This window comes from Doryrhamphus excisus, chromosome 9, assembly GCF_030265055.1.
Source record: "Doryrhamphus excisus isolate RoL2022-K1 chromosome 9, RoL_Dexc_1.0, whole genome shotgun sequence".
In the NCBI taxonomy this organism is placed as follows: domain Eukaryota; kingdom Metazoa; phylum Chordata; class Actinopteri; order Syngnathiformes; family Syngnathidae; genus Doryrhamphus; species Doryrhamphus excisus.
In genome coordinates, this window is record NC_080474.1 from 22,750 (window position 1) to 44,591 (window position 21,842).

Here is a 21,842-nt window from a genome sequence, read left to right on the forward strand (position 1 = left end):
ACACCCCCCCCCCTAAAAAAAAACACATGCACAACACACACCCGCTTTAGTCTTTGTTGATGAGGACATTAATGGTCATTTACCAAAGTAAGGTGTAGAGGAGTCTTCCACCTACTTTTGGTTCTTCAGAATGCTTTCTTGCTGTCGAACAGGGAATTTCCGCAGCCAGAGGAAGCCACTGTTTGCAGCTTCCTCTTTGTGTTTTAGCATCATTTTTTAGCTAATTTGCATGACAGTGCAGGAAGTGACAGATCGAGATGATGCACCAAACAAAAAGAAGACTTTGTGACAAAGCCTTTTTCTTTTAAAAGGGTCACTTCTTTGTCTCCTCGTCAACACAACGCTCTTTGTTTGCGGAGTCAACCCGGCTATGACATAAATACATAATCTGGGCTGTGTAACAGCTTTGGGAAGCTAGCTTGATATGCTGCTGCTGAACTTTAAACTCGGGTACAACTGTTAGCAGACTTTTCATACGCCAAAGTGAGCAACACCAACGCTAGCATAAGCCACGTGAGGTACAGTGCTAACATGACACTCAACACGGAAGAAAAAGGTTGGCAGAGCTTGATTTTAAGATGTGTAGTGAAGCCTTTTTTTCCCTTCTTGCAGGGGCGGTCCATGAGGGAGGGGGTTTATCCTTTATGATGTTATCAAATGCCGCAACTTCACAAGCAAGCATTTGAGTGCGGCACAAAGAAGCAATCGCGTTTTCTCTTTTTTGGGTGCCAAAGCTTTCAGCTCACGTCTCAGTTGGAGTGAAGAAAAGCTCACGTCTTCATTATTGTCTGCCAGCTGCAACGCATGAAAAATCTTCACCAAATTTTTCTCTTCCGCACCTAGGTCAGGCTTTGATTGACAGGCCGGTGACAAGATCAGTGAGGTGGCTCAGGTGCCCTGGATGTCCCAGAGGGCGTGGATCTGGATGTGTGAGACGGCTTCATGGGCCTGAGGGACCATCTAGAGGATGGGACAGGCCCAGGGTTGGATCTGGACTACCTCCACGTGGAAGGCACCGAGCGGCCTGATGGTCTGGGCGCCACAAAGGGTGCTGGGAATGTCGCAGCCGTTGGCTCTGGGGCCCTCAGTGACAGCACCAGCAGTCTGGATAGCAGCAGCGCTAGCTTTAGCAGTTTCTCTGAGGAGAGCGGAGAAAGTGAAGATGAACGACTCCAGGCTAAAAACGGAGACGCCTCTGCCAGGCTGGACCTGGTGCCAAAGCAGTCAGTGGAAAAATCACCTCAAATTCAGACTACCACTGATTGTCGCAGCAAAGTGGACTTTGCTTTGAAGCTGGGCTACTCTGAAGAACTAGTGCTGCTGGTGCTTCACAAACTGGGCCCGGCTGCACTCATCAATGATATCCTGGGAGAACTGGTCAAACTGGGGACCAAAGCTGACGTGGAGCAGCAAAGGAGCGGAAGCGCACAGTCTCCTTCCTCCTCTCTGATATGCTCCTCGTCCTCAACCGACTCCTACAGGCTGCTGTGCTCGTCCAAACTGCTGGAGGACAAAGACAATCTTCGGCCTGTTGTGGTGGATGGAAGCAACGTGGCCATGAGGTAAGAAACGCACGAAGAAGTCGATTCACTGAATAAGCGAGCAGTTAGGTAGCTTCAACGGCCAGAACCATCCTACAAGGCTCGGTGTCTTCCTAGTTTTCTTGAAAAATCCATGACAAAAAAAGAACAGAACTTCAAAAGTCCCAGGGAAAACAAACACCTTCATAACATTAGTTTTGAGTTGTTCAGGAAAGGCCTTGGGTCAATTTTGAAGGTCTTAACACCAGACCCCAATAGTGGTCTTCAAATTCACCAGATAACCAGATAACGCCAGAGACTAGAAAATGTTGGTTTCTTGTGATTGACATTTACATCCATGACCTTTCTACTCTTTTAGTCATGGCAATAAAGAAGTGTTCTCCTGCCATGGCATCCAACTGGCTGTTGATTGGTTCCTGGAGCAAGGTCATCGTGACATCACTGTTTTTGTCCCCGCCTGGAGGAAGGAGCAATCCCGTCCGGATGCTCTCATCACAGGTAACCACATACTGAGCTTTCGGTCAAATCTCAGACCTTTCCTTGAATAAACTTTGTCCACAGACCAGGAAGTTCTACGGCAACTGGAAAAGGACAAGATCCTAGTCTTCACACCTTCGCGCCGAGTGCAGGGACGCCGAGTTGTCTGTTACGACGACCGTTTCATCGTCAAGCTGGCCTACGAGTCAGATGGCATCATAGTGTCCAACGATAACTACCGCGATCTGGCCAATGAGAAACCGGAATGGAAGAAGTTCATCGACCAGCGACTGTTGATGTATTCCTTTGTCAACGACAAGTAAGTGGCTGAAACAAGAAGACTGTACAAAGATATCTCATGCCATTCTAAGAATCCCAAATGCTGACTGCGTATTTAGATTCATGCCCCCGGATGACCCACTCGGACGGCACGGACCCAGCTTGGAGAACTTCCTCAGGAAGCGACCTATTATTCCGGAACACAGGAAGCAGCCATGTCCTTACGGTAAAAATGAAAGGCTCCTCTTGAGCCACTAAAGGTTTTTGTTGTACTAGTGCCACGCTAATCAGAAGCCCTTGACTCTGTCCCTTCATTAGGTAAGAAGTGTACGTACGGCCACAAGTGCAAGTTCTACCACCCGGAACGGGGTAGCCAGCCTCAGCGTTCTGTAGCTGATGAGCTCCGTGCCAGTGCCAAAATGTCCTCAATGGTGTGTAAAGACCACGCGGAAGACACCCTGATGATGAAGAACCAAACATCGGTCCAAGCGGAGGATCAGTCCGAGGCCTGCCAGAGAACCCCAAAGAAACAGTTCAGTCCTCTGAGCTCTCTCACTGATCTCTTGGAGGACCAGCTTCAAGTGCAGTCCAAAGTGGAAGCCCGCAGAGGAAGCAACGGCTGCAGCAGAAGTATTTTTGGGGAACCTATGCAAGGGACGCCTTCTTTCTCGGGAAACCTGGATGAGTGGGATTATCCAGGAGCGAGTGGGGGTGCATTCAGGGGATCTACAAGACCGCGACTTGCTGAAAATTACTATCAATCCGAGTCTCCAGTTATGGGCTACAAATCCATGGTGAATACGTCTTCCATCCTCAGTCTTCCTGCTGCTGCAGAGGGTCTGGAGCGCTTCTTCCCAGACAATTTCCAATCACGGTATCTTCCCTCAGACTGCAGTTGTGACAGCAGTGTCAGTTCTGACACCTTCTCTCCTGACACCGTGTTTGACAACAGACCTTCATGCCACCATCACCAGAGTCAGCTTCGTCATCATCACAACCCGCATCACTGCTCTAACCAGTATGTCAGACCTGTTAGCCGTAGTCCTCCTGGGCTGAACCAGCACACTGGAAGAAGAAGACATGATTTTGATGTGGAAGAACCACCTTTTCCGAGTCCTCTACATCCATTCCGATCTCCATCTGCTCACATCCTACCTCCTCATCTTCAGCATTCACTGCTGAACACAAATCCAGGTGAATGTCTTAGTCCTACCATCCGTCCACTCCAAGCATCCAGTGCTCGCACATTTTCTCAGGGATCCCTTCTGGGCTGCAATCTGACCAATTCCCATTGGAAAGAAGAGAGGCTGCAGGACACCAGAGCATATGAAGGTTCACATTTTCCTCCAAGGAGAAACTACTCAGAGCTACGACAACAGCAGCAGCAGCATCATCAAGTGAATTGGGACCAGCACTACCAGCATCCCCCGAGACCTTGTTATGATCTCTTTCCCATTGAGAACCTTCCTGATGGACCGGAGAAAGTCTGGTCCTCTCCTTGGAGCAGACTTTCGGCACCGCAAAACTTCCCTGTGGAACAATCGCCTCCATCCGCCATCCTGCAACGGGAGACATCCTCCATGGGTCAGTACCAGGACCGAAGGGAGAGGGTGTTCCTTAACCTCTGTGGTATTTTTCCAGCCGATATGGTGAGGGTGGTCATGACCAGGAACCCTCACCTGATGGATGCTCAGGAGCTTGCTGCCGCCATATTGATGGAGAAAGCGCAGGAGAGTTCTTGAAAAATCGTTTTTTAATAATTCAGGTCGTCTCGAAAGACGCAAGCCCGGACGTCCCACTTCAGGCTGAAGACTTCAAGCTCCTTTAGGCGTGTTTTCAAACTTGGACTCTTCCAGCCATCAAACCCATTTTTTGTGCACACAGCCAAACGGGATTTGGTTGAAGTTCTTGGTATGAAACAAATGTTCACTTTGCCTTGTCTTGCCACTGTAGTGCCTCAGACCTGAAGTGGATCAGAAAGAGAAGTGACTCCTCTTTGAAATCGCAATGTGAAACCAAAAAGAGGAGTTTGTTAGGACTGCGTCAGTTTCAGGAGAAAGCATCCCTAGCATCAGTGTTATTCTTTTCTAAGTGAATCCCCCAACTGACATTTTTCCAAAAATATGCTACTTCAGCACTTAAGATCAGAGTGTTTGGGGGTCGTGATGTGCACGTTTGCGAGTCCAGGCTTTCAAGGGTAACAGTGCATTTCTGAAAAAAGTATTTATTTGTTATATTTTTAAGGTATTTATATGATTATGATTTGGGCACTTTTTGTTATGGCTTTTTTTCTTTTTTTGGCAATCATATCAGGGTATTAAGTCACGACTGAAGCCTACCTCGGACTTAACAAAACACGCGCAAATACAGTATATGAGTCGACTTATTGTCCATATCGATGCAACACAGATTTCCCGGAAAAAGGGAAGTGAAACTCAGTCGATGCCAAACAAGAGAAGGAAAAAACACAACTCCTGGCTGGGTCTTTTCATTTGATTTCCTCTGGCTTGCATCATCTTTTGTGAAAGTGCATAATAACGCTGCTGAAGTCATTGTTCAGGATTATTTAAGTCTTCATTTGTATTTAGGTCGTCACTAACGAGGGTTTTGTGTTAAACATGAACACCACACAAGACTGTGCTGATGCAATGCATCCAATACGTAAAATAGTGCAAATACTTGAAATATCAAAACCATTTGATTAATTTCAGTGCGGTAATTCACTGAATAAGTTGTCCAACATAGAATTTACATCATGAATTAGCTTTGTGAAATATTTCCTGGGCTGCACAGACAAGTGGTTAGCGCGCAGGCCACACAGCTAGGAGACCCGAGTTCGATTCCACCCTGGGCCATCTCTGTCCATAGGTATGAATGTGGGTGGGAATGGTTGTTTGCCTATAGGTGCCCTGGGATTGGCTGGCCACCAGTCCAGGGTGGACCACGCCCCTCGCCCCAAGACAGCTGGGATAGGCTCCAGCGCCCCCGCGACCCTCGTGAGGATAAACGGTAGAAAATGGATGAAATATTTCCTGATTTTAAAGTATATATACACTTACTCTACATATAGACTTGTTTTTTTGTTAAGTCTGTGAGTGAGTCAGTCAGTTTTTGTGTTGTAAATATATCATAAAAGTATATAGAGTAGTCCCTCGCCAATTCAAATTTTACGGCTTCACTCCTCAAAGTGTTTTGTGGTTCAATATGTCGAATTAGTCAAAAATACTAATATGTAAGCAAATGTTACCGTTTTGCCTAAACGAAGCATTTTAAAGTATAAAAATGGCTAAATCAACTCAAATATATATAACGTGTTCAGAAGACGCATTCAAAGTGATATGTAGTATTCTTCACTGGTCACCAGGTGACAGGAATGTTACTGTAATGGTCAGTGAGACACACAAGCACCAGACCAGGCTTTTTTTGCAGGTTTGAACATCATTCTGAAACTCAACTCTGAAACCCCCACGTGACTTGCTAGGGAACACGTTTACTGAAAACACAAGGAACAGGAGGAGGATTTAAATGGTTACTTTTGTGTCATGTCTCCTATTTTGGTTATACGGAGTGTAAAGGTGACTACAGGGGTGTTATGTCATATCTAGAGGGCTATAATAAAAGATTGTAAACAGGTTTCCGATGCTCCAAATAGGAAAATACTCAATTTCTAAAAATGGAATTAAAGAAATTCACTTACCACAGTCGCGTCTGGAACCAATGAACTGCAATAAACGGGGGATTACAGTACAGTACAGTATGTACTGCTCCGATTACCATGACTGACTTCTAATTTAGAATAGGGCTTTTTAAATGAACCTTTACGAGCAACAATTTTAAGTATTTTTAAGTGGGTTCTCCTTTCACTTCCCAACACTGTGGCTACGTCGCTCATGCAGCACGTGTAACCTGTTCTTTGTTGGTACAAATTGTATCCTCATGATGATCCTCATGATCCGTGTTTTTATATGAGAATATAAGAAATGTTGAGTAAATGTGAGTTTGTCACATTGATTTAAACTGCTATTCATAAGAGGATCACTAGCGTGTTTTGGTGTTCACATGATGACAAACACCACTTTCTTTGTCTCAGGGAACGCTCGCCGCCATGTTTTTACTGAGTTAGTCTAGTTAGCATTCCCAAGTCCAGCAACTAATCTATTATTCTGTTCCTCTGTGAAGATGCTGGTTGTCTTTGGACTGTATGAGTGTTGTGAAATTGTTGCGTCATGTTGACACTTGTCAACAAAATGCAAATCTGAAGCTCCAAAGTCTCAGGTGGACTTGCAGGTCAGAGGTCATAACTGGGACAAAGTGGACATGAACAGAGAAGGTGTTTTCATGTCATGGTATGTCATGGCAAACATGTCTGCAAATGTTGAAATGCTATTCCACTCTGTTATTGTCATAATTAACATTCATAATTATCACTGCTCCTCCTGCCAATTGTTAATAATTGGCACCTCGCATTATCGAAATAAATGGAGAAACTTGACATGAGCCAAAAAGGACAAAGCTTGATGTTGGAGGACAAATGTTGATGTGTCACATGACTAGTGCCATTGCGGCTCCTCCCACCAGCTGTTCATGTATTAATGATGGCCACCTTTCATAATAGAAATAAACAAGGACTGCAAATAATCCAAAATGTCAAGGTGTGCTTGCTCATGTACCTGCACAGGTGGAAAGGTCGTATCATTATTATTGGTGGCTCCAAGGACTCAAAATAATCCACAAAGTAAAATGAAAGCGCACCGTATGTTTGCTCACACACAAGCACATGTGCAATGTCGACCTGTGAAGCAGTCCTTTTACTCCTCCTGCCAGTTATTAATAACAACACACGCCTTGCATGACACCTAACCCTACGCACAAGCACCTGCAAGCGTTTAGCAGGGATGTGTCAGGTGTGACAGGACTGCGGGTTGGTTTTGCACGACTTCAACTGGCACAGCAGATGCCGCATGAACAGGAATTCAAGGGAGGACCAAACAAGGAATCCTACAAAGACACCAAAAGAAAAAGGAAAAGTTAGCGAGCGAAGTTAAAGCTCGGCGGTGAAGCCAGTTCAGAGTCACTGAGTCCTGATGCAAGTCCAGATGTTCTCTTGTGCTTTAGTTGGGGAGGGGGCGGGGGGCAGAGCTGTTAGAGATTGGCCAGCCGCCGTCGTGCAGATTTTTGGCAAAGTAACCAATGCCTGTACGCCTCGTCTCTGCGGCGGCAAAGAGTTCTATTTTTCCCTTTTCTTTCAGCGGAGCCTCACATGGACTCAAACTCGTCGATGCGCTGCTTGGTGTTGCCCTGGCGAATCTGCCGCAGCGTCTTGTATTTGTCTCGGCCCGCCCGCACGTTCTCGGCGTGCAGGACGTCATTTTGGGTCTTCTTGCTGTCGTCCCTTGCCTCTGCCAACTCAGAGCTGAGAGCCTGGAAAGAGAGACCGGCAGGAGGAGGTGAGAGCTTTGCGGGGTGAAGTGGCTGCAGTGGAGGGTGACGGCGCCGCACCTGCAGCTGCTTCTTGACGCGCACGTTCTTCTGGGCCTCAGTGACACGCTCCTCCTCGCTGCGCTGGCTGCTGACGCCGTCGCTGAGCAGCTCGGCGCTCGCCTCGGCGTTGGTCTCGTCCTGCTCGTCGTGCTCCAGCGCCGTCGGGGAGGTCATGGCCGCCCTCAGCTCCTCACGCGTCTTCTCCAGGTCCTCCTGAGCCGCCATGGCCTGCAGGGTGAGGACACCACGGTGTGACTCATGTTGGGACTTTGTTACGGCACAGAGGAGAGCGATGACTTTACTTTGTGCTGCCACTCGGTCGCATCTTCCTCCTTTTTCCTCTTGGCCTCTTCCAGCAGTGCAATTTTGGCGGTAAATTCTGCTAATTCAGCAGCCTGTTTGGAAAAAAAAATACTCGACATCTTTAGATTATAAAAAAAATAGTTAAGTGACTCAACAGTGCCTCTGCTGGTTACTGCCAAGTAGTGCAGTCCGACATAAATATGAGCTATGACGCTCGTCACAGTTGCAGGGACAGCTTGACGGGACGGTGAGTGCGTACCAGTTGTTCTTGTGTCTTCATCTGGTCGGCAGCCTGCTGGGCGAGCGCCGCTTTGGCGTCCTCAGCCGCCTGCCTCTCCTTCTCCAGACGCTCGGCCTCCTCTTTGGCTCGCTTCCTCTCCTGCTCCAGCTCCAGCGCCTTGCGGGTCTGCTCCTCCAGCTCTGAACACGCACACACATCAGCACAAGTTAGTCTTTGAGGCGACAACAGCAGGACGCCGACGTCCCACCTCGCTGAGCTCGCTGCGTCTGCTCTTCGATCTGCCGCAGCCGCTCCATCAGCTCGTCCTTCTCGCGCTCTATCCGCTGCTTCTCCTTCTCGGCGTGCTCGCGCTTTTTCTTCTCGTTTTCCAGCTGAGCTCTGTCGAGGAGACACGGCAGTTAAGAACGTGGAACCATGCCTGATGAGGCCTACAGCCCGCTGATGTTAGAAGTCTGCTTGTTGATGAGGAGCATGGATGTTGGTAGAACATGGCCTTCAGCTGATCACACAGACTCACTTGGTCACCAAGCATCTTCTTTTGAATGCACATTTAGTCCGCAAACGAAAGCATCACAGGTCACTAAAAACGACTTGGGCCTCACTGGTTCCACTTTATAATAAGGCTACCATAATAAAAGCCTTTCACAGTGGAGGCTTTTTTATAGAGTTGCTTCATAAAAATGTCATGAGCAGTGTATGTGCAACTTTGCCTGATCGTGCGTTATCGTATGAGGGGGGGGGGGGGGGGGGGGGGGCAGGAAAGCACAGCCCAAACACAACCTTTCCATCTGCTTGTGGTGCTTCTCCTCTCGGGCCTGAGCTTTCATCTGCTGAACCTCAATGGTGTCGGGCTTCCTCCTCCTCATGTACAGCTCGTGGTTGCCCATACACAGCGCCAGGATGCGCTTGTTGATGCGCAAGCGCGGGGCGTAGAACACAAAGTCCTGCAGCACAGAGGCAGCAAAAGTGGTCCATTAAAAAGGGTAAGAAGACACACTGCAGGGACGCTTGGTCCTTTCAGGTCTTACCGGAGCTTTCTTGTCGATGGGCTTGATGACGAACTTCTTGTCGTTAAAGGATATGTTCCGGATCTCGCTCCACGGGAAGCCGATCTTTGGCGACAGCCTGAGGATGCGGGGATGTGTTCGTGAGCGTTTCGTGCAGCAACAACTGATGTAGCAACTTTGTTAAACGTTGGCTGCTGAGACAAGTGTGTAAAATCAGTATTATCAGTATTACAATCATTAGAATCCATGCAGTCGTCTCTTGACACGCTCCAGCGGTACTTTTTAGCACCACAAGAGGGCGCGCTCGTCAAATAAATGCCAACCCAAGGACGGCAGTACTGCATATTTAAGTGCCACATCGTGTTGCACCACTACATAAATCCACTGAAGCTTGGTAGTACTTGTCTTCGTGCTCGTAGATGTTCAGTCCCAGGGCGTCAACACCCAGCCAAAGCTCTGTGCCCTTCTTGTTCTTGATCTCAAAGTAGTTGACGCCGTACATCTCCAAGTCCTGAGCGATCTTTAGGTACTCCATCATGGCGTCCTCCCTGCACACAGAAATACATGATACTCTGATCATTAGCCCATACAATGGTGTGTCAGAGGTACATTAAATATAACCCAACTACTGTACATTACACTAACTGTGGTACATTAACTATAATGTCAATATGGTACATGAAATATGATAGTGGTACATTAGAGGTACACTAAATATGAAGTACAGTAAGGTACATTAGAGTAGATTAAATATGAGGTGGCTGCGGTACATAAAAGAAGATGAAATATAAAGTACATTAGAGGAACAATAAATACAAGTGCAAACATGGTACATTCTGTATGTAAACACGGTACACAGGAGGTGCGTGGACCATTAAAAATGACAAATATGGTACATCTGAGGTGCTAGACCATTATATATCATGTTATGTTATCATGTACATTCAATATGATGAGCACCTTTGGTGTAAATGCTACATTAGAAGTACAAATTAAATATGCTGCAACAACGATACATCAGCTGTATTTAGAATGTATTAAATATGATATAAATTTGGCATCTGAAACACACAGGTACACACACACCTGAGCATGCTTCTGTGTTCCTCGTGCCATGTCTGTATTCTGTCCTCCCACTGCTCCTTTGTCAGCTTGTGTTGCTCCAGAACTCTACAACACAAACACACACCTCACCCAACAGCTAACTGTGTGACGTAAACGTGTGTGTGTGTGTGTGTGTGTGTGTGTGTGTGTGTGTGTACCTCTGTGGCAGCAGGCGGTCTGCAGCCAGGTAACCAGGCTTATGGACATCTTTGCTGTAGTCTCCATACTTGGCCTGGACGGCGTAGGAGGCCAAGAGTACGGCGGTCTCAGGAGGGCAGTAATTCTCGTCGTTCAGTATGGCTTCCTTCACCTGCAGGTACACACGCACACACGCCTTAGCATCCACCTGGCACAAGCTGGATGTGTTGTGTTGAAGTACCTGCAGGAAGAAGAGCCTCTGTGTGATCTCCTGGATGAGTTCCTCTGAGACGTCCTCTGGAAAGAACTTTGCTCTGAACTTGAACTGCAGCGGGTTCTCCTTTTTCACGTCCTGCTGCGTCACCTGCACAGAAACAACCCAGCCAGAATGTGAAACACAGCCTCCTTGAGATGACAAATGAAGGGAGTCATGTTGCTTTCAGGGTCTCCCACCTTCTTGTTGAGCTTCAACCACGTCACATAGCCTTTGCTGTCTGTGTACTGCAGTCCGAAGAACCACACCTCCCTCAGACCCACGGTCTTCACTACCTGGAGGCACACAAATGTCTTCAACCACGCTTTAAAAGTTCAAAGGTCCTGGTACCCACAGCCGACTGGTCATCAGATTACTGGCATGTTCCTGAGTAGGTGTGCATTTTTAGTCTGGAGCTGCTTCATCCACGTTCCCCTGGATAGTGAAGTTATCATGTCCGTAAGGTTGGTACCTAGTCTTTGTTAACATCTGTTGGCCTGGCTGACACTACATCACTTAACGGTGGACCTGTGATGCCTTTTCCACCTTTCTGACCTAGAATTGTAGTACCAATGTAGTATTCTGGTGGTAAACCATTCTGACCTAGAATTGTAGTACCAATGTAGTATTCTGGTGGTAAACCATTCTGACCTATAACTGTAGTACCAATGTAGTATTCTGGTGGTAAACCATTCTGACCTAGAATTGTAGTACCAATGTAGTATTCTGGTGGTAAACCATTCTGACCTAGAACTGTAGTACCTATGTAGTATTCTGGTGGTAAACCATTCTGACCTATAACTGTAGTACCAATGTAGTATTCTGGTGGTAAACCATTCTGACCTATAACTGTAGTACCAATGTAGTATTCTGGTGGTAAACCATTCTGACCTGTAACTGTAGTTAGAATGTAGTATTCTGGTGTTCCTTATATGGGCGTGTCTGTAACCAGATAAATTCTCTGTCCCCCCATAAATTGCCATCAAGTTAGATATCGGTGTTAGCCGGCTAGTTAAAGCCAGCTTAATTACTTATATTTATATACTTCCTTCAGTCTCTGCAGTCCCTTCATCCTTTCAGCTGGAGTGTTGTGTCCGAGTAAATTCCTCCTATCCGTTTGTTTCAAGTCTGGTCCCTGACCACACTTGGTTTCCAGGGCTGTACCCCCCTTAGCACGTACCCCTAAGCCCTTCATTTGAGGAGAATTCGGACACTAAAACACGCAATACAGAGGTCTAAGAGGGGTGTAAGTAAGAGGTGGAATTGGGATTCAGACTTTGCGTGACCTGTGCATGTGAATTAGCTCAGAATCGGATGCTTTTACATTTATTTTCTTATTTATTAACCCCGAATCTCCAAACAACAGTGTATACAGAAAACAGAGTAGAGTAAATGGAGTGAGGTTCCCCAGGCTAATGAAGTTAGCATGTCAGTAACTTTGGTAACTTGTGAGCGTTTGACTGACTGCCACTTATTCTTTATTCTTGTATTATCTTCAACTTAGCATGCTTGATGTTTGGCTCTGAGCCGCTAATTCTGCTGCCCTGATGTCTTTCTTTCAGATAGGGTAGTTAGTCAAGACTGTACAGTAGATAATGGTTTTTCACCTGATGCATCAAAGAACTTGCTTTGACAACATGAGGTGACTTGAGAGAGGTTCCCCGGGCTGGTCATGTTAGCACATCATGATGTTTTTTGTGCTCATATTTCTCAGTACTCAGACTCGCTTGCAAATTGAAAGGCCAAGATTGGTTCATGATTTAAGACGACAGATGTTGTTACACGAGCGTCCGTAAAGCTGTGATGTGTCCCGTTCATAAAAAGCAGAAGCCATAAAAAGCACCACACATTTGTTTTCCTTCCTCTGCATCATTGAAACCTTTCAGTCACGGAACAATGCTGAAAGCTGCCCTGTAGCACATGCACACACCCACCTACAAAACACACAAAGAGATCTTTGTCAGTCTTGTGTTCTACAGAACCAGAAGCCGCCCAGACGCGACCAAGCTCCTACTGGCACACATTTTGAAGTGCGGAAGGAACAACAAAAGATGACTCAAAGGGATTCTTTGGTGAAAAGTGCTTGAGTGTGTGTGTGTGTGTCTCTAACCTGGTCGAAGAGCTGCTTGCCTGTGGTGTTGGGCTGGATGGCAAACTCCAGCTCAGCATCCATGGTGGTAACACGGACATTCGTCTGTGCAGCAAAGAGCGAAACTAACATCAAAATATGCAGGAAAAACTTAACTCACCGTTTGCTCCAGGGGGCTTTTCACAATTGGCTTGATCAATAGTCTTCACAACACGTACACACTGTCTACTGTGTGCATCATGGACTGTCGTGTGTGTGTGTGTGTCTGTATAACAACAAAAGGCGGACTGAAGTTCAGTAAAGAGAAAAACATGGAAGACCCCAACAGACGCACCACAATTTGAGGCAAAAGCTAACCCTCATAAGCGCATGTCTTTGGGAGTGTGTGTGAGCAGGGCCATATGTTGCCTTCAAGGTCACTTCATGTGCATGCATCACTGCAGCTGGTTGATAAGGTTTCCACGGTAGCGGGTGGTAACCTTTTCCATCCATTTTACTGCAAACACAGCGTAATTACGTGGGGGGTTTCCCACCCTCAACCAATCAATGAGGCAAGATGCTATTCCTGCCAACCAGTGGTTGCAATGTGAGTCAGTGAAGGACGTGTGGAGTTGTGAAGCCATGCTTCTACACGTGTACAGCACAACACAACTATCCATCTTTCATTTCATTATATTTCATTCATTCAATCCCAGACAGTTTTCAAAAGCGCTCCCCCTCGGTACCCGCCCTTTTGCATGATTTGGACTGACTTTGCACAAAGGCACAAAGAATATTGTGCTCTTGGGCTATATAGACATGGTATATACCAAAAGAAAGATTAGACTCATTTTTCATCAGGAAAAATAGTTTGTTTCTATGTTTTGCCTTCTTAAGTTATCAACGGTAGAACATAGGTAAGTTTCAGCAAAATATCGCTTCTCAACAAGATAGATACATTTCAAGCATAACTCTCACTTTGACTCAAATTTGACCAAATATATTTTGCCAAAATTACTCAACAATGTCGCCACAACATAACAAAATGGTTGCAGCCGTCTGTTGTGTCCCTGCACTCACAGACTTCACGTCGTTCAAATACTGTATATTTCACCACCCGGACCTGCCAGTTGAGAACCGCTGGTGTAGTATAGTAAGAGTCATGAGGGGGAAAAAGAAAGAAAATGGGCAAGACGAGTGGACTAAAAAGCAAATATCTGAGAGCAAAAAATGACTTTTGTCGTGTCGATAAAGGCAGTGCTTCTACAGAAGGAAGCTGTGCTGATCTGGAACCTTCCTATCTCATAATAATCCAGGCCAGCCTGGCAGCACGTACGCCTGTCCGTGTGTGGGGGCAGGGGGGTATGCTGAGGCATCAGGACCGCCCTGCGACAGTGTTTGTGTGTACGAGTCCAGACTCAGACAGACATAATTAAAAGCTCCTTGCCGCTAAGCTGGTTTGCAGGCTGGGAGGGCAACGACAGCCACATTACTTCTTTACCTCTGCCTCGTTTTACAACACCCCCTCCCCCATCACCTCTCCACTTTCACCTTCTGCAATCCACCCAAAAGTTTATTTTTAATAATTACTATGCCCCGTAGTACCATATACTATTGGCCAGTGGACTTTGGAAGTGGCACCTGGCCAATAGTACTAAATAAATTGACAAATGTAGAGTTAATCCATGTGATCGGTATTGGTATTGGCCAATCTCACTCATGGATGATCGGTATCAGAATCAACAGCATAACACCTGGATCAGAGCATCCCTAATAATAGGCCACAGTCAACCACAAAACAGCAATCATTCATGAATGAATTTACTGCCAAAGACTAAGAAGACTTAGCAGGAGGGATCAATACTGCCAACTTAGTCATTCTAAAAACAACCCCCACCCTCCCCTGCTGTGGAAAATAATGTCATGTACGAATTACTTCCATTACTTTGGCCAGAGATAAAAAGAGAAAGGGCGACAAAGAATGCACGCCTGACGACGCCTTGAACTGTGACTTTATTATTATGATTATTATTATGGTTATTCCTTCATCATCTATTCATGACATTCCTTTAGGTTACAGCCAAAAGAGCGGGTTTTGATGTTCATGCGTTCCCTCTAATGAGACGTAGTGACTTGTACAATTGCTATTCCACAAACTAAAATAACCCTTTTGAAATATTTAAACCCCCAACAACATGTGCAATATGCCACAATATATCAATAATGTAGGACTCTGCACGTCTGGCAGCGTGGATTAACAGCTCAGACTACACACACACACACACACACACACACACACACACACACACACACACCTCGGGGCTGATCCAAGTATAAAGAAAATCCATACAGCATGTCTTTGAAGAGATTGTACAGCAACACCTGACCTCCCCCAGGGTGTAATGTTGTTCATTTCTTGCCTTGTTGCCATGTTTTTGCTCTCCTTTGTTGGCTTAAGCACATTTACTAGCAAACAACACATTTCCCACAAGTGCTGCACAGAAGCCGGAGACAAGAGGGGCAACAAAGACGAGAACTTTGGGGTCCTTGTGGGAGGTTTGCCAACTTCACCTGCTAAGTGGCTACAAGCTAGCCCACATGATTTCAGTGAAAAGGCGCTGTGTGTGTGTGTGTGTGTGTGTGTGTGTGTGTGTGTGTGTTGAGGTCAGAGGCACAGCATATAATGTAACCAGAGGGGGAGTTCCCCTTAAGGCGGCTTGGATGTCGGAGGGAAACAAAGTGCTTCTCTCTAGTTCTTGCTTTGTTTGATGCTTTCTCCTCAGCCCCATCCCGACGCCTTGTTTCTTGCTGAGGAAAAACAAGCCATCGTTGCAACAGCAAAATGTCATAAAAAACAGAAAGGCTGCGGAACACGACAATAAGAGCTTTGCTCTTTAAACCTGCCCAACCTCATAAGTCCGCTTCATGGTGATTCAAGACAGATTTATTGTAAGCAATATTATTTATTATTATTATTGAGCATCTCCATTGGCTGACAAAACCGTCAAAAGCATCTTTCACATTGCCTTGAAAAACTACCGTTTTCCTGCCTTTTCCGGAATGGGGGCACCGTTGACCTGTCGTTTTTCCACTTTGAAGTTAGCATCAGAGCTGGAACAGCAGCAGGATGATGCGTGTGTGCAATTCTCACATCCTATCACTTATTATTCATTTATGAAATAAATGGTTATGAAATATGGTTTTCATTACATTAGAGGCTGCTCAACATGAAATAACACCCCTATAGTGACCTTTACAGTCTTAACTGCAGTCCATTTTGTTGCATTTCGCTGATTAAAGTTTGAGTCCAGTCAGATAAATAACACGTCGATCTGCCAGAAAATAAGAAGAGCAAAAGGGATTGGTGTGGCCGACTTAGCAATGTTCCTGCGTACTCGGACACCTCTAGCGAAGAGCAACAAATATTGCTCATCTCAGTGAGCAGCTATGGTTCACTCTTGTTTGTTCTTTTTTTACTCACGTTTTGTCTGCCCCACGACATTCCTCTTAGCATCTACTACAATTACATACACATGCGTCATGGCACATGATGCCATCACACATAACTGCACCCCTGTGGGAAACACTCACCGGCTTGGGCATCTTCATCCTCTCTCTGCCCTGCTGCTTAGAAAAGAGAAAGAAGTCGTCCTCCGTCTTCCTGCCTCTCTCGGGGCCACCAGTGCCTGTTAGCGTGACAAACAACAAAGCATGAGACAACGAGGCCCAGATAAAAAAAAAAACAACAATCTTTACCAAAGCTCATGTTGGTCACTCCACCTTTTATCAACTGCAAGATGCTCTGAAGGGAGGAATTACATCTTGAAATGAATCGTCCTGCAGCAAACTGACATTCCTAGAATCTCATCCAAGATTTCAGGATTAACGACATTGCTTTTGATGTGACACCTCACTGTTGGACACCATTTTAAAAATCACTGCACGGCTCAGTCCATCATTGGGGCATTCCACCATCAGGTCAAGCCCTGAAGGTACTGTCAATGCTTAATTAGAGTCTCCAAAAGCAAATAACCATGTCAAAAACATTGGAATTAGCAGCTGTGGCTGTGGGCAACCTTGATGGTTTTTTTTTAATTGAGATGGTATTGGCTGGATTTGAAGTACCATGGGTGGGCAGCATCCAGCAGCCATATCTACCTTATCTGTTCTTTACAGCGGGGATGTCCAAACCTTTTCCACTGGGAGTTGCCTACTCTGGGGCCGCTTGTACGTCTTTTAAAGCACCCCATGTAGGTATGCTGATATAGCTTTGCGTTAGCAGTGATATTAGTATTATAATATTAGTAGTGTGACTGAACCATTTCTCCTTCTTGTTATGCTTTTTGCTTGCTTTTATTTGATATTTTACCAAGATTCCAACTGTCTTCTCATACCTCACAACACATTCAATCCCAGCCATGTTTCAAAAGACAACCCCATATTACAGAATATTGGGGTGTATGACTACATGAACATGGAACCTACCAAAAGAAAGATTAGACTCCAGTCTTCCTTCATAAACCTTTTGTTCACCTTTTTCCATTATTTAGTAATCAGCAGTAGAAGGTAGGTTGGTTTCAAGAATGTGAAAAGATACATTTCATGGCTAACTTTCACTTGGACACAAATATCTTTTGCTTTTGGGACAGCTCAAATATCTAAACTGCACCAACATAAACACAAAAAGATGTTTTGCATCATAGTAACAATGAATTTATCATTTTCACATTTGAAGTGAACTATGCGTGTGCACGCGCGCATGCGCTCATTTCCCTACGTCTGCACGCTACGCTCCTCCACACTCTCTAATGTGGTACTCGACATGATCCCTGCCAGCTCTATCGAATGCACTTCTGCCACCTTGTGGCCGCTTAAACTTGCTCTCAAGTGAAATGCATTAGTAGGGAGTTGCATCATCACTTGCTTTCACCTCTCGCGCAAGAAAACGTAAAAGTTGTTGGGATCAGGTGTTTGGGTTTATAAGAATGTATAACTACGTCTTTAATACTGAATGAGTTAATATTTCTTCATTCTCGTATTTTGAATCTATCATGATATTACAACTTTTCCCCAACCTAAGTTTTTCATATTATTACAACAGTTTTTAAAAATGACATTTTTAGACGCCCCAAACACAAATGGTTATTTCGAAGTTTCAGTCAGGTCAGCACTTCTTAGAAATGTCTGCTAGTGCCGAAGACATCTGACCCAAAGTTTTCTTTCAGCGAGATGATGAATATGCAAATTTTCAATCCCTTCTCTGAAGAATTTGTAATAACCTTCAAGTTAAAGCCCTGATGGTACGTCCATCTTTTTTCTCCATTAAGCCTCATCCAAGCTGAGGGAAGGAGCACTGAGATGAACTCGGAGCATACCTTGACCTACATACTGAATATAGTCTACCTGCACCAGGAGGACTGACAATACCTAACAAAGGCACTCTACATGATGGCTCTGTGGGGGAGGCGGGGCTTTGTTCATTGTTCTCGTCTACATTTACACCGACGCTGGTCATTTTCTTATTACTTCTGGTTGGAGCAAGCACAACAATCAGCTTTGTTCTCTATCCGGCACAGTCAAATGGGATTGGACACGGGACAATGCAATACATTTAATGGACAAGGCTTTAGAGCAACAATCAGTGGCTGACACATAACTACAGTGTGTGTGTGTGTGTGTGTGTGTGTGTGTGTGTGTGTGTGTGTGAGTGTGTGTGTGTTGCTCTGTTCACCCAGATGTTCACACACCGATGGAGTGTATAAACCGGCTGGGGCTGCAGTGTGCGCTCTCATTTTAACATGTGAATCATACGAAAGAGTTTTGGTAAAATACGGACAGAATAGATAAACAACAAACGAAATTCTGAGAATTATTATTAAGTTAACATATTCTCACATAAGACAGAAACCATCCATTTCCTGTTTCTAAATACTATTTAGAAACACTCCAAATATTCTGACTTTGCAAGAGCTGCAGCAGAGAGGAAGTTAGCGGTGCATCTGGTACCTGAGCACCATGCAACGTTAACATCTAGAGCAGGGCTGCCCAAGGCGCGTCTGGATGGGCTGAGGCAGAGAGACAGCTTATTAACAACAGGTCCAAAATGGCCAATTTAGACAACGAGCTCCTTGTAAGCATCCACATAATGTGTGATTGCGAAAGAGGTCATAAAATCTGTCATTGCCGGACCGCTTTCTTATGTCAAGAAGCAGAAAGCCTCTTTCCAAATGAGATGTAATTTGGTCCTTACGGGGGCGGGGCTGTGAGCGACAGATAAATGAGCCAATGAGAACGCTCCCCGGTTGACGGTGGCCAATCAGCGCCCTTGAACTCAGCGCTTGTGTTTGATGCATGCAGAGGCTAGCTAGGGGCTGCTGGTTCAATGGCAGCTGCCGAAGTGAGAAATGGCTAAAACAGAGGCTCCAACATTCAGGGCTGATGATTCACGGCGGTTTAGAGATGAGTCATTGCAGCCAACTTATTCGTGGAGGAAAAGAAACGATACAAAATGAGACAGCAGCAAATGTATCCTGAAATAAGTAGCACATCCAGCACGCTGGGGACATCCACTGTACTTGTAATGTAAACACATCCATGCTGACCTTAGTCCAAACGGGTTCAATGTAGCAGCCTACTAATTAAGTTTCTTGTTTGCTAGCTTTTCCATATTTATAGCTGCTATCATCAGCCAGAAACACTCCCCTAACTGCAAAAACAATTAAATGTCCTCTCGGGAGAAACCAGTCTTCTCCAAATGACTCTTACAAGTCCTACAAATGTGCCCTGGAGGCGTCTTTGCAGAGGAACGAGGACGCGCGTCTTAATTAGGCCGCTAATGGAAGCTCCTTGCGTAACATCTTGGCAGTGACGCACCATCACCTCAGCGCCAAATGTGGCACTTGTGTCCACTCACCCGTCCTTTCGTCTCCGCGGTGGTCAAGAACCCGGCTGGAGCTAACAATGTTTGCGGAGGTGAGGTCCAACTCACCGGCACCGCGGCTGCGTCAAGGTAAAAGGATGCCTGCTAGCTCGTCAGCCCCCGACAGCAACTCCTCCTTCCTCCCCTGCCCGCCCGGCTTTATATATCGCCAGCGCCTTAAAATAGCAGCGTCCACTCCCCCGATGGTTATCGGACACAGGCTCACTAATACAGCCGAAACTCCTCCGCCAAGCCGGGCTAATGTGTCCAGAGTGACAGCCAATATGGCTGACCAAGTTGGTAGTGACAAGGCGTGGTGAACTCGCCCCTTCTTTGCCCCTCCCCTATGCAAAACTGTACACCTTCCATACAGGTCACTTCCGGTATTACTCCTTACATATGCATATAAAAAGTGACAGTGCTTAAAGATCCCATATGATAGTATTTTTTTAAATCAAATTAGTTTTTGTTTTGTTTTCCAAAATCTTAAAACAGTTTTAAAGTAAAGTTTAAAGTAAGGCCACCTTTTGTGGGTCTGTCGCGTTTATGCTAATGAGATGCTAGTCCACACCTTGTCTTGCTACACACAATTTTAGCCACTTTTTGCCCTGCACTTGTCCATCCAAATAGACGCCATATATCACACCCAGGGGCCCACTTAGCATTACACAAACACAGGCAACTGCCCGGGGGGCCCCAAACGTCTTATAAAAACTGATTCTTGACTTTTTATTTAAAAGTACATCCTACTGAGTACCCGGAGAAAGACAACGCACGCATGGGGAGAACATGCAAACTCCAAACTGAGATTCCAACCCAGGTCTTCCAATCTCCTGACTGGGTGGCCTACCCCTGAGCACATACGAGATACACAGCCTTGTGGAATTGTTAGGAAACAGTGACACTAAGTGGCCACTACTGAGTACAACAACCATTTGTAACTTCTCACCTACAGCTAACTTTTGGTTTTCTTAAAAAAAACTTTTTTTTGAAAAAAAGCCAAAAGTGAAACTATTTCATACCTGCTCTCTGAGTTAGTTCATCTTCTCAACCTTCTTCAGCTTGGCGGTGTAGTCTTGGACCTTCTTCAGGCCCATGTCCTGACTTAGCCTCACCAGAAAGTGTAGACCTGTTGACAGCGCAGACACAGTTCTTCTAGCAGTACAAGCGGTCACACGGTCAATAAACACTTACACAGTACGATTCTTTACATTGAGCGTCGTCTGGAAACCTGCGGTGGACTTCTTTGTATGTTTCTAGGGCTTTTTGGTTGTTTCCTGCCATGGAAAAAGCATTTAGGAACATGCGGCCAACATCTAACCTAAGCCAACACATGCTTACCGCTTCTCCTGCAGCTGGCCACCATGCATGAGCTGAGTGATTTGTTCCCGTCTGGATATACCACTTCATGAGTGTTCATCCATCCATCCGTTTTCTTTACCGCCTATCCCAGCTGTCTCTGGGCGACACCCTGGACTGGGGGCCAGACAAACAACCATTCACACTACACCCACATTCATACTCATGGACAATTTGGAGTCGCCAATTAACCTGGCATGCCTGTTTCTGGAATGTGGGAGGAAACCGGAGTACCCGGAGACTTGTGGTTGCTCAACATTACGACAGTTGAGGTCTCATATTTTATCATCAATAGATTTGGCGCTAGCTGTTCATGCTCTCTCATAGACACATCATACCCCGCCTCATACCACGCCTGGTCTGCCAGAGAGTAAGAAGACGTTTTTCCAGCTTCCTTGCTATATTTGTCTTTAGACCCCTCTGGATACGTTTTAAGAGCACATCGCGTGACAAATCTAATGAAGAGGCATTGGGTGAAAAACACTCCTCACTCCAAGCAGTAAATGATGCTGTTGGCCCCACCCCTTCTGAGGGCACTCACGGGCGGCTCCTTCTTGTTTGTGACAAAAAGAAGCCACAGAGGAAAGCTGTTCATTTTGGATGTTTTTAACTCACTCAAGACATCATAGCAAATGAGACAATTACGTCACTACCACATTATGTCAGCATGCG

The 21,842-nt window shown here is 45.7% G+C and overlaps 2 protein-coding genes across 7 annotated transcripts; one reads left to right on the forward strand and one right to left on the reverse strand.

The window, feature by feature from the left end:
• The first annotated feature begins 340 nt into the window (after window positions 1–340).
• Window positions 341–7,114, forward strand: LOC131136339 (probable ribonuclease ZC3H12C). The gene is made up of 5 exons (XM_058083081.1): window positions 341–1,562; window positions 1,900–2,039; window positions 2,103–2,337; window positions 2,417–2,523; window positions 2,616–7,114. The coding sequence occupies exons 1-5, from the start codon at window positions 943–945 to the stop codon at window positions 4,037–4,039; spliced, it is 2,526 nt and encodes an 841-aa protein (XP_057939064.1). The 5' UTR covers window positions 341–942; the 3' UTR covers window positions 4,040–7,114.
• On the reverse strand, window positions 4,033–21,214 carry LOC131136341 (radixin). Of its 6 annotated transcripts, XM_058083089.1 has the most exons (16): window positions 21,153–21,214; window positions 21,006–21,088; window positions 20,834–20,940; window positions 16,484–16,578; window positions 12,935–13,018; window positions 11,025–11,120; window positions 10,813–10,935; window positions 10,592–10,743; window positions 10,416–10,499; window positions 9,731–9,877; window positions 9,351–9,447; window positions 9,103–9,266; window positions 8,570–8,700; window positions 8,341–8,501; window positions 8,081–8,173; window positions 4,033–8,006 (listed from the first exon to the last, which is right to left on the reverse strand). In XM_058083089.1, exons 4-16 carry the CDS (start codon window positions 16,499–16,501, stop codon window positions 7,554–7,556), a joined length of 1,803 nt encoding a protein of 600 aa, XP_057939072.1. In that variant the 5' UTR covers window positions 16,502–16,578; window positions 20,834–20,940; window positions 21,006–21,088; window positions 21,153–21,214; the 3' UTR covers window positions 4,033–7,553. The 6 variants fall into 6 exon arrangements, with proteins under 6 accessions (XP_057939072.1, XP_057939073.1, XP_057939075.1 ...); XM_058083090.1 differs by lacking the exons at window positions 20,834–20,940; window positions 21,006–21,088; window positions 21,153–21,214 and adding exons at window positions 16,673–16,694; window positions 19,806–20,236; XM_058083092.1 differs by lacking the exons at window positions 20,834–20,940; window positions 21,006–21,088; window positions 21,153–21,214 and adding an exon at window positions 19,806–20,216 and having other exon boundaries at window positions 4,033–7,718; window positions 7,797–8,006.
• Between the last annotated feature and the right edge of the window lie 628 nt (window positions 21,215–21,842).

What these genes read in the sequence shown, in the direction of transcription:
- LOC131136339 (XM_058083081.1), top strand. Translation starts at nt 943, where the DNA reads ATGGGCCTGAGGGACCATCTAGAGGATGGGACAGGCCCAGGGTTGGAT. An exon ending in GGAAGCAACGTGGCCATGAG is followed by an intron (nt 1,563 to 1,899) that starts GTAAGAAACGCA and finishes CTACTCTTTTAG; the next exon opens with TCATGGCAATAAAGAAGTGT. An exon ending in GAAGCAGCCATGTCCTTACG is followed by an intron (nt 2,524 to 2,615) that starts GTAAAAATGAAA and finishes TCCCTTCATTAG; the next exon opens with GTAAGAAGTGTACGTACGGC.
- LOC131136341 (XM_058083089.1), bottom strand. An exon ending in GACCGCCTGCTGCCACAGAG is followed by an intron (nt 10,500 to 10,591) that starts GTACACACACAC and finishes TTTGTGTTGTAG; the next exon opens with AGTTCTGGAGCAACACAAGC. An exon ending in CCATCGACAAGAAAGCTCCG is followed by an intron (nt 9,267 to 9,350) that starts GTAAGACCTGAA and finishes TCTGTGCTGCAG; the next exon opens with GACTTTGTGTTCTACGCCCC.